The sequence below is a fragment of the Marmota monax genome, unplaced genomic scaffold, assembly GCF_021218885.2.
Source record: "Marmota monax isolate L192 unplaced genomic scaffold, Marmota_monax_Labrador192_F-V1.1 WCK01_AAM20220418_F8-fsc00356, whole genome shotgun sequence".
In the NCBI taxonomy this organism is placed as follows: domain Eukaryota; kingdom Metazoa; phylum Chordata; class Mammalia; order Rodentia; family Sciuridae; genus Marmota; species Marmota monax.
Genome location: NW_026694682.1, coordinates 620598 through 639068, shown reverse-complemented (window position 1 = coordinate 639068; position 18471 = coordinate 620598). Strand labels below are relative to the sequence as shown.

The following is an 18471-nucleotide window of genomic DNA, read 5'->3' as shown; positions in this document are numbered from 1 at the left end:
CATTCTCACCTGCAGTGTCTGAGGCTTCCAGCTTCTGCACATCCTCACCAACACTTGATATTCTCATTCTCTGTGATGGTAGCTATCCTAGTGGATGTGGCACGGTAGTTCTTGTGGCTTTGATTTGCATTACCCTGATAACAAAGGATGAACATCTTTTCTTCCCCTAATTAACCATTTTGCTTATTGATCAATTGTATATCTTTTTTCCTCCCTTTTATGGTGTTGTGGGTTGAACACAGGGCCTTGTGCATGTTAACCATGCGCTCTGTCACTGAACTATACCCCCAGTCCCCTACATTGCCTTGGCTGGTCTTGAGCCCCTGGGCTCAAGTGGTTTTCGCACCTCAGCCTTCTTATTGGCTGGGACTCCATGTGCATGACACTGTGCCCAGCTCATTTGTATATCTTTTTTAGAGAAATGTCTATTTAGATCCTTTGTCTATTCTTAAATTGGGCTATGTATATTTTTATCATTGAGGTAGCAGTTCTTTATATATTTTAGATAGAAGTCCTTTATTGGATATATGATTTGCAAATATTTTCTCCTAATCTGCCATTTTTTTTTCCACATTCTTGATAGCATAAGGGTTTTTAATTTTGATGAAATCCAATGTACCTATTTTTTTTTTCCTGGTTGTCTGTATTTAGCAGTGACTGGGAGCTGTGTGTGCGAGGTGCACTGTTACCTGGTAGGCTTCACTTTAAGATGATTGGGGACAGGGAGCCAGCTGTTTTATTAGAGAATTGAATAAATATTACTGTTTGCTAGACCATTTTTTCCCCCTGAGGTGATTCAGTTTCTTCAGAGAGACTCCTAGGAAGTCCTGGGAGGTATATTCTTGGCCAGAGGGCTGGGATGGAGGAGGGGATGGAGGGCTGGCCATTTCTGGTGCTGGTTCTCACTTAACCGCCCCCATCCTCATCCCTGTCTCTTTTTGTACTTTTTTGTTGTGCCCAGTGTCCCTGAGACCCAAGGCCCCCCCCCCTATAATTTCAGATATAATTATCCTTTGGTCGTCTACCTGTGTGTGGAGGCCTAAGCATCCTATGTATGGATGTTAGTCCCTGTGTCACAGCTTGTGCCTCCCTGGGCCCCCACTCTAATGGTCCCTCCAGTCCTGAGCCACCAGCTTAGCTCATTTCTTATCTGAAATCTTCTGCTTCCTTTGTCCTGCATAATCCATTCAGGTCCTGCCGAGTGCCCTGGTGCACGCCTATAATACCAGTGGCTTAGGAGGATGGCAGGTTTGAAGCCAGCCTTAGCAGTTTAGTGAGGCCCTAAGCAACTTGGTGAGACCCTGCCTCAAAAAATATAAAAAGATTTTTAAAAGGTTCAGAGGTTAAGTGCCCTTGGGTTCAATCCCTAGTAAAAATAATGATAATAATAAAATCTATTCAAGTCCTAATTAAGCCTTCAGTTTACTGAAATGCTTGAACTCTTGTCAGTCTGGTCTCCTCTCCATTTTCTTCCTATTTGTGGTACAGCACCTTAATAAAAGTTCTTTGAGTCAGGCACAGTGGCACACACCTGTAACCCCAGTGGATCAGGAGGCTGAGGTAGGAGGATCGTGAGTTTAATGCCAGCCTCAGCAACAGTGAGGTGCTAATAAGTAACTTGGTGAGACCCTGTCTCTAAATAAAATACAGAATAGGGCTAGGATGTGGCTCAGTGTTTGAGCCTGAGTTCAATCCCTGGTAACCCCCTCACCCCCCAAATAAAACTTCCTTGATATTATCATTCTAGTTGGGTCTGTAGAAGGGAAGAAAAATAAACTTGTATGGCCGGGTTCTCATGAAAATGGGTTTAACCCGAGTATCCCATCCAGTGCTTTGGCAGACATTGTTTGGAATGCTGGGTTGAGAAGCAAAAGTACCAGATTGATTGGTAATGCCTGCCTTGGATGTAGCAAGGAAAAATAGTGGCATTTATTGGACATATTTGTCATCTCTCCTCTTTAGGTAATGAGGGGTTGGGGGTGTTTAAATGGATCATGATGAGGCCAGAATTGTGCTCAGCTGGGGAAATCACCCATCAGTCTAGAAGGAGGAGACCAAGGAGTCTCCTGTGATCCAGACCAGACAAGAGATGTTGGCCTCTGTAGGGCCTCAGCCAGAAAGGTTGACCTTGGGGTGCATCGAGTGAGTCGAGATGTCGGCCTGCTTATTTTCAGGAAGGGCTTAAACCACTTCACTTCCACTTTTCTTCTCCCCACTCTCCCTTCCAACCCTAGGTATGGGAATTAGAATCAAGAGGCTTTGTCCTCGACACCAATTAGCACTGTCACTGTGCAGCTGGCAGAGGCTTCTCCCAGTTCTTGGTATGTGTGTGGAGGCCCCTGGTGCTCTCCTGGAGACACCCATGCTCAGCCTGCCGAGGTCTGGCTTCAACTGGGAAGAAGGGGCTGGGTGTGGTCATCTGTGGCTCTTTCCTGGCACTAATGCAGCTGACGTGAGGGTGCAGTTGGGGTCTGAAGGGAGGTCGCGTTTGGGGGTAACACTACCCTAGAGGAGGTTTAGTTGTTGGTAATATTTTTCTTCTCCTTGTCTTCCTCTCCTTCCTCCCCCTCCTTCTCTTTTTTCCTTCTCTTCTTCATCTTCCTCTTTTTCTTCTCTTCTTCTCCTTCCTCCTTCCCTCCTCTTCCCCCGTCCCCTCTTCCCGTTCCATGAAGGGGATGGGAATCCAGGACTTGATACATCCCAGGCAAGTGCTCTACCACAGAGCCGTGCTGTATTCTGTATTCTCCTGCCACCTCCCACATGGGGATTGTTTTAGACCCCATTTCACAACTGGGAAACCAAGGCAGGGGGCAAGCAAGCACCTGGCTTTGAGGTACCCAGCCAAGGTGAGCCTCTTTCCCATGGTCATTTTTGTTATGCACATGCTGTGGGACAGGCCAGGGCAGACCGAAAGATCACGACAGCACTCTTCTCAGCATTTTGTGAGTATTCTCTTGTGGAATCCTTGCCACATCCCAAAAGGTAGGTCCAGTCGATAAGATCATCTGCAGAGGGAAAACTGAGGCACATTAACTGAGGCAGGTTAAACAACTTGCTAGAAGTTTATCTAGTCTGTCATAGTGCCAGAAGCAGGATCTAGACCCAAACAGTCTGGCCTGAGTGTTGTGCTTGGAAGCATTATCCTAAGCTGTCCTTATAAAGTGCCCAGGCGTCCCCTCACCCCCTCCATGCAGGATCCTGGTGTTGTTGCTGGGGTATGAAGCAGGTTCTGAATTGCTGGGGTATGAAGCAGGTTCTGGATTGCCTGAAACAGATCTCCAGGCCCCTGATGAATGGTAGAGGGTGACCTGGCCAGAGTAGACAGCTCTGTGTAGTTAGTCGGGTGTGGAGCGATTGGGCTTCCTGCATTTTCCAGACTTCAGACCTTCTTTCTAGAAAGTAGGGGTGTTGACTTCCTCGAAGATGGAAGTTGACAGATAGGAAGGGAGAGTCAGAATCCTCTTCTCTCACCTTGCTCATGGCCCATGTCCTCTCCTTCCTCAGAGGAGGCCAGAGGTGGGAATTCATGAGAAGAGGTTTGGTCGTCCGGTACCAAGGAAGTTGGGTCAGGCAGATGACAGGCAGCTCTGTGCTTGGCTCTCTGCTGTGCTCTCAGGCAGGGGTGGGAGGTGGGGGCTTGTCTTCTAGGTGCTTGGTTCTTTAGGGAGAATCCACAATGGATCTTGGGGTCTTGGGTTGTATCCACTATCTGGAGAGTGTGGAGGGCTAAAAAGTCAGGCGGTTTCCTGTCCCCAGCTGCATGGGGCCATGGTGACAAAGGGGAGGCCCTGCCCCCTCCTCCTCCCACCCCTCCCCCTTCCTCTCCCACCCCTCCCCTGAGCCCTAGGAGCCAGGCTCTTGCTCGGTGCCAGTAGCTTGGGCACTGTGAGGACAGTGAAATCAGAAGCGAGGGCATGTCAGAGGCCAGGGCACCTTGGCAATCATCTGTCCATCTGTCAGTCCTCGTGGGGAGGGAGGGTAGAGGCACGACAAGCAGGGAAAGGGGAACGTGCTTGCTTGCTAATGGGGAGACCTAGGAGACACAGGCGGCTCCCCCGCTCCCTGGCCCGCTCTCTCCCTCTCCTGCCATCAGCTGGGTGCGCTGGCCCTGCAAGGAGGAAGGAAGCCACTCAGCAGGGAACAATGCCAACTCTCCCAAAGCTGGCTTTTCTTTTTCTGCTTGCTTCCTTCTCTCCAGGCGTCCAGGGGCCATGATCAGTACCCTCATGGGGTGAGGTTGGGGGCACCTTGATGTCCCAATCGAAGTTCCTTCCTCCCTCCCCTGGAGACAATGATCCACAGATCCGTGGCCTGCCAGGAGAAGGCCCCTGCTGGAAATGGCATCTGCTTGCAGGAGAGGTGGAAGTGGAGGTGCAGAGGCCGAGCACTATCTGATGAGTACTGCAGGCCTGGAGTGGGGGACTGAGTAGCCTGTGAGACCAGCAGAGGCCACTGTCCTTGGGACAGGGAGAGGAGATTCTTGTACAGTGGGGGTCATGAACACCAGGCCACATGGTGAAATGCTGGACAGGGCCTGAGCTGAGCCACAGTGGCAGGAGGGTGCCCCAGGCCTTCCTCCCATCCCAGCCCACTCCCCTCTGGGCCCTGACATTTCTCCCAGGCACATACCAGCACATGACAATGAATCTGAGCCCCTCCAGGCCCCCACACCCTGCTGCGGCTGTCTTGGCTCATCTGTCCGTCACTCGATCCTCCACACCTGTTCCAGGCACAGCCTGTGAACTTCCCACCCGCACGCACAGCTATGAATAGGGTAGAAGGAGAGGAGAAAGGGGCATTCAGAGGGCAGGGTGGTGAGAAGGGGTGGGCAGCTTTCTTTTTTTCTTAGGCTGAGAAAATTGAAAAGAAAACTTGTTTGGGAGAGGTGTCTAGAGTGGGGGGGTCTAAGGGTGAAGGGGAAATGCCTATACTACAGCTCAGGAAGAGGGGTGGTTGAAACTGGAAGGGTCTGTGCACCGAGGACAAGATGCAGTGCTGTGAGCCGGGTCGTCTGTGTCACTGGCCCTTGCCTCCTGGGTCTGTGCAGTGCAACCCCAGGCCGGTTCTGGGGCTGACTTCCCCTGTTGAGACCTGGCAGTGTCTTCCTCTCTCCCCGCTTCTTCCCACCTGACCACCAGCTCACCAGTTCTGTGTGCTCTCCCAGTTAGGTACAAATTGCTTGAGAGCAGAATGACTGCCCTCACTGTCCCTAGCAGTGCTGGGCTGGGACTGGATAAATGGGTAACTGAATGATTAGAAGGGCCAAGAGAGTGGGAGGTGATGACAGAAGACCTAGATTGTATTTGAGATGGAGTGGAGCATCCCCCAACTCCCCAAAGTAGGTAAATGGGTTCTTTGAGACCAAGGAACCTGGCTCCTCTCATGCAGCGCCACCCGGAGGTGAGAGGTGGATCAGCAGCATGCAACTTTGTGAAGGGAGGAGTTGGGGGTATTGGGGATGGAACCCAGAGCATTGCCCGTACTAAGCAAGTGCTCTACCACTGAACTACATTCTCAGCCCTCTTTGAATTTTTTATTTTGACACAGGTTCTAAGTTGCCCAGGCTGGCCTCCAGTGTGGCAGTCCTTCCTCAGCCACCCGAGTAGCAGGGATTACAGGCATGTGTCACCTCAGTCTGCCTCATGGAACATTTATTGAAGGCCCACCTGGACCAGCACTTTCCAAGGGCTTGGAGAGAGCTTAGTTCTTGCTCCCCGGGGAACTTTCCATCTAGATAGGTCATGACAGCCTAGAGCAATGAAATGGAGTGTACAAATAGACACTGGGGTTCTGGGATAGGATAACAGTTTCTGTGTATGGGGAAGAGGGTGGATGTCAGCCAGTTCTTAACATGGTGCACAGCGTTCTAGGTAGCACACGCATGGACGTTTCTTCTTTAATAGTTCTGTGATTATTGACACTTACATGGGAAAAATAGAATCTTTACTTTCATGGATCGATTGCTTAAAATGAAATCAAGGAATAAAAGTGAATTGATTTAAAAGGCACTGTGAGGGGCATAGTTGGATATGTGGCAGATGATACATGAATGTAGCATTGATCAGAGCAGGCCACCAGTGGCTACTGCCTGAGAATGGTGACTATTCAATGCCCTGGTCTCACTCCATGTTTGGTGCTGGCCCTTCCCAGGCAGCTGGGCCTCCTGTTGGCATTTTTTTAGGCATAATCCACATTTCTGCCATGGGCTTCTAGTTGCAGCATATCCTGAGCACACAAATGGTCCCTAAACCCCCTCTTAGGATCAGTCTGGCAAACTCGGCCTTCTAGAAGGAACACATGACAGGGAAACTGGGACAGAGAAAACCCAGGTTCTTACCCCATTTTACCTGTCATTTCACAAGAATATCTTGGACCATGGCTGCAATGAATTCTGGCCCAGCAGAGGCCTGATGCACTTCTGCCAGGACTGCCTTCCCTCTTGGACTCACAATGGACACAACAGAGGCAGAGAGGGGAAACTGAGGCCAACCCAAGGGTGGGAGGGTATTGAATAAACACAGTTGTTTGTTTCAGAGTCTGAGCGTTGGCTTGAATGCTGCTGTAATTCTTTTCTTTTACTTTCCTCCTAATGGCCTCATTAACACCAACACGGAACTCACCGAACCATATACCATTCTATTTCAACATTAAAACATCCTAAAAAGAATACACCCTCATTCTATTCCATAGCCTGCTTTCCTCACTCACTGTGTTTGTGTTCATCCACAATAATAAACACAGGTACTTCCTAGCACTTTTTGTGGCTCCATAATATTTCTATTGTGCCATAAGGCAATTAACACCCTTTGGTCTACAGAAGGTCTTGCTCTTGGAGAACTCCAAAAGGAGAGAAATGGTATTTGTGTGCCCCCTAGTGGCCAATAGTAGAACTGCCTGGACCTGATTCAGATCTTCCTGGGGTTCTGGGAATCACCATATCTGGGTTCAGAAGAATCCTGAGGGTTATAACCTGAACCATGATCTGCACTCCCAATACATGTGTGGGGCTGTGCTCTGTTTCATCACTGCAGTTTTTGATTTCAGACCAGTTGTGTGGGTGGGTGGAGCGGCCTCACCCTAAGAAGCAGCCTTTCATGATGTCTGTGCGTCTCCTGAGTCCTGACAAGCAAAGTAATCTAATGTGGGGCCTGAGTTCTGGATGTGGGCACCCCTAAATGGCCTAGAGTTTCAGAAATACAATTCCAGCATCAGTCCCTAAGGCAGCGATTTGGCTTATACAGTGCCTGCCTCCCTTTGTTGGGTTGGGACAGGCATTGCAGATGGAGCCTGCCGACCTCAGCCTGAGCCATGTGACCTTGAGCAAGACCTAACTGCTGTTAGGGAGCCTCATGCTAAACTGAGGCTGAGGTGTGTATGTGCTGTTGACAGTCCACCTTACCCATCCCCTTTACCACTTAGTCCTCCTTTACTAAGAGGGAAGCATTGCAGATAAACTTCAGATCAGCTCCATATCCAGCTGGACAGGAAAGAAGAGCAGGGTGTCCTGGGGCCTGTGAGGAGTGGGTGGAAAGGACCAGCAACAGGGCTCATGGAGACCCCTGGAGCCAGCTGCCCAGGCTGAACTTGAGCTCCTGGGGTCAAGTGATCCTCCTGCCTCAGCCTCCGAGTAGCTGGATCTATAGGTGCCACCCCAGGTTTCAGACTTCGTTTCTGAAGGCAAATCTCAGCAGTTAAGAGAATGAACCAGAAGGCGGGGAAGACTGGTATTGGGGAGGTTGGTTTGGAGGCTGAGAGAGAGAAATGTGCAAAGATCAAAGGTGACTGTACTCAGAATGCCATAGAGATGAACGAGAGGCCAGCCCCAGAGCCATTTCTGAAAGAGCATCAGTAGGATCTGGTGACCAGCTGGCCAGAGGAGGAGACCTGGAGATGTCCCTTGCATCCTCTCTATCAGTCCACTGTTTTGGCTTTCTGTTCTCATGCATTCTTCATTGTTAACATTGACTCTCGAAAGGTTCTAATAAATTAATTCATACTAAGATAAAAATGATAAGGATTTGTATGTCTGCAGTTTGTTAAGAACAAACTCAGACTGTAAAACTCAAAGATTCTAGAAACAAAATTGGGGAACCTACTTACTAGATGTTATAGTATCTGAGCCGGTGGCAGTAGCTTAAAGCAAATGTAGGCCCCAGTGTTCTCTTTTTCCATAGTTTACAGCAGGCCTGGGTGTAGAGAATGCTGGAAGCTTTCCAACATCTATAATCCATGTTTTCTGTGTGTTGGAGTGGAACCCATGGCATCATGCATGCTAGGCAAGCCCTCTGCCACTGAGCTACGTCTCCAACTCTGTCCACATTCTTTTTTTTTTTTTTGGTACCAGGAATGGAACCCAGGGGTACTTAACCACTCAGCTAACCCATTATATTTTGACACAGGGAGTTGCTGAGGCTGGCCTTGAACTTGCAATCCTCCTGACTCAGCCTCCTAAGCCATTGGGATAACAGTCATGTGCCACCGCTGGTCCAACACATTCTTTTTAAGCCCTCCTGATTTCTTCCCAGCCCAAGAGGTTGCACTGTGACCTTGAGGGGCTCCTCGACTCAGAGCCTATTCGTCTGATAGGGCTCTGCTGACCGTGTCCTTGGCTTCCCATGTCTCCCTGCAGGCAGACCTCAACACCAATATCGAGGACGAGGGCAGTTCCTTCTATGGAGTCTCCAGCCAGTATGAGAGTCCCGAGAACATGATAATCACCTGTTCTACCAAGGTCTGCTCATTCGGCAAGCAGGTGGTGGAGAAAGTTGAGGTAGGAGGCCACCCTGGTGGGTGGGTGTGTGGGGGGCATGAGGGCCGAGTGGCCTCCTTCCCTGGGGCTCTCCTGAGGACAGGATTGTTCAGAGCCTCCCTGTGGAAGGTGGGCTCCACATGGCTTCTGTGTGCGTCGGGGAAGAGCGCCCTCTAGCTGTGGACCATCAACAAGCTCCCTGTTGCCTGCACAGTTCTGCGTGCCACCACTAACCCTCCCACCCTGGGACCCCACTTCCAAGCACATCCTTACAGGCATCCCAGGTCCTCTCTGAGAGCAGGGGCAGAGGATGTCAACAACAGAGCTCCAGGGTCTCGTCCCTGCTTCCCTGCTCACTGTTTACTCCGCAAATGCTGAAAACTGTTCATGTCTCTGTTCCTCAATTTTTGAGTACCCTGGAGACCCACACTAGTGGGTGTGACAGAAACTTCACTTCCTTTAGGGCAGTGGGGTCTGCCAGTACAGGGGCGCAGGGTAATGGGGCCACAAATTCCCAGGACCCGGGTTTAAATATCAGCCCCCCTGCTTTCTGATGGATGTTTGGGAGGGGGGATGATAAAACCCTTCATTTATCTCTAAATAAGTGACAAGGTGTCTCTCTGTCACAGTGGCCCAGGAGATGGGATGAAATGCCTCCATTCCAGAACACCTGTGTCCCTGAGTCCTGTGCAGTGCCACAGGCTTGTGAGGTTGCTGCAATGTCAGACTAGATGCCATCCTCCCCTCTTTCCTCTGAAATTAATGGTCTGAGTTAATGAAGTCCTACTGTCACAGACCATCAGTTACTGATAAGCTACATCATGCCAAACAACCAGATGAGCAGGCAAGAGATATTCTGTCCTCGAGTTTCCCAACCCTGGCTGTTCCTTAGAATCACCTGGGGGCCTTTGAAACGCATCAAAAGCTCCTACCCCCACTCATTTTGTGTACCCTCATCTATGGAGTGGGGACCAGGTGATGGCAATTTTATTTATTATTCATTATTGCAGTGCTGGGGATTGAATCCAGGGCTTTGCACATACTAGGCCAATGCTTTCCCACTGAGCTACACTGCCAGGCCCAAATTATTTAATTTAAAAAATTTTGGACAGGCCTGCAATCCATCCCACATACCTCCCCCCCTCTACTCCTGCACTGGAAGCTTCCCACAGAACTGGGCAACTTCACTGATAATCAGGAAGTTGATGTCAGTCTAACCCACCAATCTGGTTCCGATTTCTAGAGTTGTGTGTGCACCATGTGTGTAGATTCCCATGATTACTGCCAGAGTCCAGGTACATGGGGCTTTGTTCTAGTCAGCTTTTTCACTGCTGTGACTAAAAAGACCTGACAAGAACAATTATAGAGCAGAAAAAGTTTATTTAAGGGTTCACGGTTTCAGAGGTCTCAATCCCTAGGTAGCCAGCTCCATTAGGTGAGGCAAAACATCTTGGGGGAAGACTGTGGTGGAGAGAAGCAGCTCACATGATGATGAGAAGGCAGAGAGACTCCACTCACCAGATACAAAATATATACCCCATACCCACGGCCCCAGTGAACCACCTCCTCTAGCCACATGCCACCTGCCTCCAGCCACCACCCAGTTAATCCCATCCGTGATTAATTTACTCATTAGGTTAAGACTACGACCCAATCATTTCTCCTCTCAGCCTTTTTTTCCCCTCTTATTCATTCATTCATTCATTCTAATCAGTTGTACCTGACAGCAGAATGCTCTTCGATTAATTGTACATAAATGGAGTATAATTTTTCACTTCTGGTTATACACAAAGTAGAGTCACACCATTTGTGCAATCATACATGTACCTAGGGTAATGATGTCCGTCTCATTCCACCATCTTTCCTATACCCATGCCCCCTCCTTTCCCCTCCCTCCCCTTTGGCCCATCCAGAGTTCCTCCACTTATCCCATTCCCCTCTCCAAGCCTTCTAGCATTGTCTCACACATTAGCTTTTGCGACACCTCACATCTACGCCATAGTAGGTTTCTAGCCCCACAAGGGTCCCTGGGTACTCTCTGCCCCATAGTCCCCTAGTGCGCAGCCAGAATTGAGAAGCACCTATTCCATCTCATCTGTTGCTGCCACTCCTGGGTCTCTAAGCTCCCCTCATCCGCCTGTCCTAATGAGGGAGGGAGACTTGGTTTAATGTCACTGAACTTCAGAGGTTGGCCCTGCTCTCAGGCCTCTAGGCCTCCTGCCTTTTCTTCCTGCTAAAAGTGACTGGTTGTGGGAGCTTTCCTGTGAATGGGGCCTGGGAGGCAGGTGAAGGGAGTCTAAGCCCCTACTGTCCTCTGGGTCCTGCAGACAGAGTATGCCCGTTATGAGAATGGCCACTACTCATACCGCATCCACCGGTCCCCACTCTGCGAATACATGATCAACTTCATCCACAAGCTGAAGCATCTGCCCGAGAAGTACATGATGAACAGCGTGCTGGAGAACTTCACCATCCTGCAGGTGTGCGGGCGGGGGCCGCAGGCCTGGGACTGTGGTCCGTAGGCGGATGGCACACATGTCGTCCCCATGTGGAGCCTTAACCGTGTCTCCTCTGTCTCTCCTACAGGTAGTCACCAACAGAGACACACAGGAGACCCTGCTGTGCATCGCATATGTGTTTGAGGTGTCGGCCAGCGAGCATGGGGCTCAACACCACATCTACCGGCTGGTGAAAGAATGAGAGACTCGGGGAGCAGGGAGGGGGGTGGACATGTGTGCAGGAAATGGGGACATGGGGAGGGGACCTGCAGGGACATCCCCCTGAAGTGCTAAGTGAGCTGAGCAGAGTGGTCATGATTCTTCCTGCCAGAAAGAAACAGTGCCTGATCCTGCAATGCCCATCCCCAAATAAACCCAAGATGTGTATTTTCAGAGGAGCTGGTCTAGCTGAATGAGCCCTGGGAGGGACTGGGGGAGAGGGGCTGTCTGGGAGGCAGACTGGACACAGTGCCCACAGATGGACCCCTGCAGTCCTCAAGCCAGCCACCCCAGTGGCCCCAGCCAGGAGCATCTCCTGGTGCCGAAGCTCAAGTCCTGATGTCTCTACTGCTGCTCGAGCCCCTCATCTGTTTCTCCTGTTGCTGCTGGCCACGAGAGGCCCAAGGGTCGATGGGCACCTGGGCCATGCACCCTCAGCTTCTTGTACATGACTGCACCTTGATGTCTTGCCACTGCCGCTGACAGCTGGCACCAGGCCCCGTCTACCAGAGCTTGGAGTTTAGGTGTGGAGGTGATAAGAGTTGTTGGAAGATGACATGGTCAGGCCGTCTAGATAGTTTTCAACATCCAAATGAAGGCAGGGGCAGAGGGAGGAGGTGGCCAGGCTGAAGCCGGGTGGAGGCATTTGGATGATTGACATCAGAAGCCTCCATATGCATGGTGGTGAAGGGCCAGAGAGTTGGTCCAGTAACCATCGCAGCCCCGTGGTCTCTGTGATCCTTCCAGTTCTGATGGTCTGTAAGTCCTGCTTCAAATAACCATCTGTGGGGCCTCTTATATGGTAACCTCCTTGGAACCAGCCTTGGGCTAGCTACCTTCCTCCCCAGGAGTTTCTGTGTCCCTTGGGGCTGGGGTGGAAGGTAGTGGAACCCACTCAGCCTAGAGGTACCCCACTGTGGGGTTCCTTGGCTCATCTCAGAACTGGCAGGGACTTTGGGTGTAGGCAGACCTGGCTTAGTCCTAGCTTTCCTGCTGCCTGACATTAGCAAATTTCTCAACCCATCTGAGCCCCAATCTCCTTTCCTCCTTGCGAAGTGGGAAAGCAACAGCACTTATCTACAAAGCCCTTCCAGAGGAGGAGAGGGGATGTCTGTAAAGTGCCTAGCGCAAGCTGCACCAAAATGTTTAATGGTAATTAGCTCTTCTCTGCCGGCCCTAGGGAGAGCCTGGGCCTGGCTCTTTGCTGCCACCTAGTGGCTCTTTGGTATTATCTTCCCTAATAGGAACCACAGTTCTAGCAGCCTGCAGCTGAACAGGCATGTTTACTGTATGCCCAGTGCTCAGGGAGAATTCTATGGGAATACAAAAATGATAACAGCAGAATCAAGGAGATGTTGTGGAGTGGTGTTTCAGAGCAAGGGCTCTGGAGTCAGACTAGCTACTGACTTTGACCTTGGTGCAAGTTCATTAATTTCCCTATGCCTCAGTTTCCCCATCTGTCAAATGGGTGTAATAATAATAACCTACCTCGTATATGTAAGTGCCTACTATAGTCTGAGCATATCCATGTGTTCAATAAATATGCATTGCTGTTACCTGCAGGAGCCTGTGGTCTGAAGAGTCAGACTGGGAAGCCATCTGTGGTGGGCTGATCCCTGAAGCAACTGGTGATCAGAGATAACAGAGATCAGGGTGTGGAAGATTTAAAGAAGTGGTGCTTGAGGAGTGCTGGCCCTTGAAGTATGGGCAGTATTTATTTTATTTTTATTACTATTTTTCTGCAGTGCTAGGGATCAAACCAGGACTTTGAGCATGCTAGACAAACACTCTACCACTGAGCTACATCCCCAGCATTATTTAGATAAGCAAATGGGAGGAAGCTGGACGTCATCCCAGAGAAGCAAGCCACTTAATTTCCCTCTACCCCTCTATCTTTTCATCAAAAAGCAGTTTAAACCCCTCTGGCATCAGGATCCCAGGTAGACCAGCCTCCACAACTTAGTGAGACCCTGTCTCAAAATTTTAAAAAAAGGAGGAGGATGGGGCAGCTAAGGACTGCATCCCTGGGCAGATGGTGTGTGCACCTATGTCCCTGTGCGGGTGTGTATTTGCAGAAGGCTCTCCTGACCCCTCTCCTGGTCACCACCACAGCTCTTGACCTCTCCTCCCTGACCCAGGCTGCTTGGATGTGGAGGCCCAAGATGCTCGCCCTCCTAGCTTGACTGACAGCTGCAACACCATGCAGCTTCAGACCAAGGCTGGTGAAGGGTGTTGTGTGGTAAGCTGCTTGGCTGTGGACAAATTAAAGACAAACCCCTGTGTCAAGGAGGAAAGGAGGGCGGGGCTATCTCTCTGCTGCCACCTAGTGGCTGCCTCCTAGCCCATGTGTTGGTTGTAAGTTTCCCTTTCCCTTTATGAACTGAACTCAGCTGCCCAACGGAGAGTTGCCTTCTGATAGGTGGACATTCCAAATGGCTCACCATAGGAGGTTGCAGGTATAGCTGCCTCTCTTTTCCCGGGTGACTATGACCCTTGGGGTCAATGGCAAACAGGATCTGCTCTACCAACCCTCCAGGCACCCTCCCTGACTTACTGACTCTGCAGAGCACGCTGCCCCCCACAGACGGCCATGGCCAGTAGTGCTCTTCCCCTCCTTTCCCACTAGCCACCTGTGATTCATTTTTACAAAAATGAATGAGGCCGGACACAGTGGTGCACGTTTTGTAACCACCAACTCAAGAGGATTAGGCAGGAGGGTAGCAAGTTCAAGGCCAGTCTCCACAACTTAGTGAGACCCTGTCTCAACATTTTTAAAAAAGGAGGATGGGGCGACTAAGGTTGTAGCTCAATGATAGAGTGCCCCTGGGTTCAAATCCCAGTGCCAAGCTGGGCTCAGTGGTACATGTCTGTCATTCCAGTGGCTTGGGAGGCTGAGGCAGGAAAATCACAAGTTTAAAGCCAACCTCAGCAAATGTGAGGTGCCAAGCAACTCAATGAGACCCTGTCTCTAAATAAAATACAAAATAGGGCTGGGGATGTGGCTCAGTGGTCAAACGCCCCTGAGTTCAATCCCTAGTACTCCCCGTCCCCCCAAAAAATCATCCCAATGCCAAAACGACCAATGAGGAGTCACCTCTTCTGCAAAAGCCTTAGTCACTCCTGCCCTTGTGTCAAAGCATTCCACTCACCCTGTGGGAGCACCCATTACCTACCTGGTCCTTAAATAGGGGAACTTTTAAGGGAACTTCCACAATCTTCATAGGACAGGTACTATGCTAACCCCATTTTTTAATTTTGAGATGGGGAACTCACTGTTGCTTAGGCTGGGGCTTAAGCAATCCTCCTGCCTCGGCCTTCATATAGCTGGAACCGCAGGTTGCTGCAATCACAGCACTAGGAAGAGAGTGAAGCATGGAGCCCAGTAACTTTATTATGTTGTTGATACATTTTATTCACTAATTTTGCAAATATTTATTTAACTTCTGCTTTGTGCTAGGCATTAAGGATGTGTCAGTGAGCAAGACAGACAGGGTCCCGTTGGCACTTAGGAGCTACCTTTGTGGAAGAAGGAGTAAGAAAGGGAACCGAACGTGCAGGTCCTGGGAAGGGCAGGCAGGCAAGCCAGAGGCCACTGTGGCTGGTTCCTGAAGAACAGGGAGCCAGCCCCCAGAGGGCTAGGGAACAGCATTCCAAGCTGAGGAAGCCTGGGTCTCCAGTCATGAAAGGGACAGGTGTGCCCCAGGTGTCTAGAGAAAGCCACTGAGCCTGGAATGCCAGCCAGGGAGTGACAAGACTGAGGGCTGAGGTGGGCAGGGGCTGATCATGCCCCTGGCCGGCATCCACATGGAAAGAGGGGCAGGACAGAGGACAGATGACCGTGTGTGTGTGTGTGTGTGTGTGTGTGTGAGTGAGAGAGAGAGAGAGAGCGCACTGCATCTAATCCAGGTGACCATTCTGAAAATGTCACAACTTAGGTATTTAAAAACATCCCCTGGGCTGGGCGGAGCTCAGTGGTAGAGCACTGGCCAGCATGCTATGGAGCACTGGGGAAAAAAAAAAATCCCCTGACTGCTCCTCCGCAAACACACCCTTTTTAGAGGGGAAAAGGCTCTACTGTGCTAGTCAAAGAAGACCAGAGGGCCCCACGCTCCTTGGCTCAGCTAGAACTGTCCAGCTGTGGGTCGCACTGTTAGTCTTTTGTTCTCACCCTGGTCTCAGCAATGAGGAGGGAAGTATTCTTAATTGGAAAGATAATTATGGCCAATTATTAGGGGGAGAAAAGCCCCAGAGAAAGGTCTAAAGGGAAGGACTCTGCAAATGGAGGACTGAATACACAAGAAACTGGAATGTGACTTCTGTTGTACGTGCCGAGGAAGGATGGGGAGAGGTGGCCAAGGCCCTCCTTAGAAGGCTGAAGCCCAATTGGTGGAAATGACTGAGCTTGTGGGTGTCTGATATTCAACCTAAAGGTTTTTGTATTTTTGCTATGTAAACCCCCTTCGACTTTACAAATCTTCAGTAAAATCTGCTACATCCCAAGGCCTTTGTGCAAGTGATGTCTTTCTTTGGGAATAATCAAGTTCCACACCTGTCCAGAGTGCAAAAACAGTAATGGCAGACCCACACGTAACTAGCATTTATAGATCACATGCTGTATGCCAGGCACTCATCTTAGTTGCTGGGGATACACCAGGGCAGCATGCAATACTCTTTGCTCTCACGTGACTTCCATTCTGGTAGGGGGCACAATAAACTAGCAACAAGATGGGTAAGGAAGCAAGTGAGAATTTATTTATATTATATAGGAGCTAAGGACTTTTTTAATGTTTTGAAATGGTTGAATAAAAATCAGCCTTCATGGGGGCAAGAAAGATGGTGGAATGAGATGGACATCATTACCCTAGGTACATGTATGACGCTACATGTGTACAACCAGAGAAATGAAAAGTTGTGCTGTAATTGTATACAATGAGTCAAAATGCATTCTGCTGTCATATATACCTAATTTGAAAAATCTGAGCAATAATAACAATGAAGTGTGCTGTCAATGAAAAAAATGAAATAAAAATTTGAAAAACTTTTTCAGTGGAAGTAGGAGCTCAGAGCAGAGTGAGCTGCCCACAGACCCAGACCAAGGCCTTCTCAGAGTAGCCACTCTGGATGACGTCACACTGTGGGATAAAGTTGAAGTCAGTATTCTCAGACCCTGTCTAGCAGCTGAGCCTCCAGCAGGTTGTCCTATGGCCAGGGTCTGTGCACACTACACTGTAAGAAGCATAGCTTTGGTGGACACAAAACCCACTGGGTTTGAAAAGTAGTCAAAAGAAGGGGTCAGGCAGAGGATGCAGGCTGGCAGGATGTGGCCCCTCACATAACATCTTCGTGATGTGAGTTTAGTGCTTGGGGCAGGCGTGAGTGGGCTTATTTACCAGCAGCCACAGGATGGGCTTGCTGACCCCCATCAGAACATGACTAATAAGCCCAAGTGCCACTTCTCTAATTCGTGTGCAATATCACTACTCCCAGAACACAGGAGACTCGTGTCTGCTAGACCGCACATTTCTTCATCCATAGGGAAGCCATCCTCCACGGGAAACTGGATCTCATGCATATGGTGGCTTGTGCATTGTGGATGGATGGATGGATGAGATGGATGACTTTAGCTGGGTGCCTCCATGTCCCCCTTGGAAACTTGAATTCTCCCATCTGAGGATCAAGGAATGACTTTTTCTGGATACTAGTTAGCAGTGAGCCCTTTTTTGTCACCACAATATGTGGCTGTAGTCATGCCCTCAACACTGTTGAGCACTACATATATACTAGCTATTGTGCTGAATGTTACTGGTTTCAGGTTCAGAGAGGAATGACTCAGAAGCTCTGTTTTACCTGGACCAACTTCTCCCCACCGGCTCTCCCTTTTGAGTGGTGAGGCAGGAGGCCTTGCTGGATGTGGGGGCTACCCGTCAGTCTGGGGGCCTTCCTCCCTGTCTGTGAGCTGGATCAGCCACCCGACAGCCCCTCACCTTTAGCACTAATAGGGACCGGCCAGCCTTCTCAGCCTGCGAGTTCTCAGCCTCCAGGTTTGTCGGGGGTCCTTGGGCCTCAGAGACAGGCTTCCCATCTGGACTGTGGATAGCAAAGATGGGGAAAAGTTGCTAGAGACAAGAGGAAGGAATGGGATGGGGACGAGGTTGGAGGTGCCATTGTCCCCAAGGACTTGTTCTTTCAGGTGCTGCCTGCCGTCATTAGAGGCTGAGGGGTGGCTGCTGTGGCACAGCAGTCACTGCACAGCCTTTACTGAGCCCACCCCCTGTGCCAGGCACCTTCCTAGGTGCTGGGGATGCACCAGGACAGGTGCGGAGCTTCCTTCCTAGTAGGAGACACCTGACGACAAGCAACGAAAAAGGCAAATAAATAAGAAAATGGTGGGAAATGATTTGTGCTGTGATGAAAATAAAACAGCCAGATCAGCCCACTGCCCACGAGCTAAGAATGATTTTTACTTAAGTTAAAAATGTGTGTGTGTGTGTGTGTCCTTTGCTGAACTCTCTTTTTTACTCTACATTTTTTTAAAAAGTTTTTTTTTAAGATGGACACAATCTTTATTTATTTTATTTGTTATGGGGTGCTGAGGATCAAACTCAGGGCCTCTTATGTGAGGGGCAAGCGCTCTACCACTGAGCCACAAACCCAGCCCCTCCCTCCCCGACATTTTTTTAATTGGTGCACTATAGTTGTACATACTGATGGGATTTGTTGCAGATTCATACATGCACACGATACAACAATATAATTTGGCCAATAGCCCTCCACAGCACTTGCCCCGTCCCTCCCCACCTCCCACACTTTGGTCCCTTTCCTCTACTGATCTCCTTTTGATTTTCATGAGATCTGCCCCCACCTTTATTTTTCTTTTTCCTCCCTAGCTTCTGCCTATGAGAGAAAACATATGACCCTTAACCTTAGAGTTTGGTTTGTTTTTCTTAACATGATCGTCTCTAGTTACATCTATTTTTCTGCAAATGCCATAATTTCATTTTTCTT

At 49.7% G+C, this 18471-nt stretch overlaps 1 protein-coding gene across 6 annotated transcripts in view; it reads left to right on the top strand.

Annotated features, from left to right (window-relative positions):
* Tead4 (TEA domain transcription factor 4) overlaps positions 1-15966 on the top strand; it is a 72908-nt gene extending 56942 nt beyond the window's left edge. For all 6 annotated transcript variants that reach the window (XM_046423387.2, XM_058572357.1, XM_046423388.2 and 3 more), the window contains 3 exons: positions 8630-8770; positions 11077-11229; positions 11336-15966. In XM_046423387.2, the coding sequence (XP_046279343.1) occupies positions 8630-8770; positions 11077-11229; positions 11336-11449 (408 nt within the window). In that variant the 3' untranslated portion in view covers positions 11450-15966. The remainder of the gene's footprint in view (positions 1-8629; positions 8771-11076; positions 11230-11335) is intronic.
* Positions 15967-18471: the final 2505 nt, after the last annotated feature.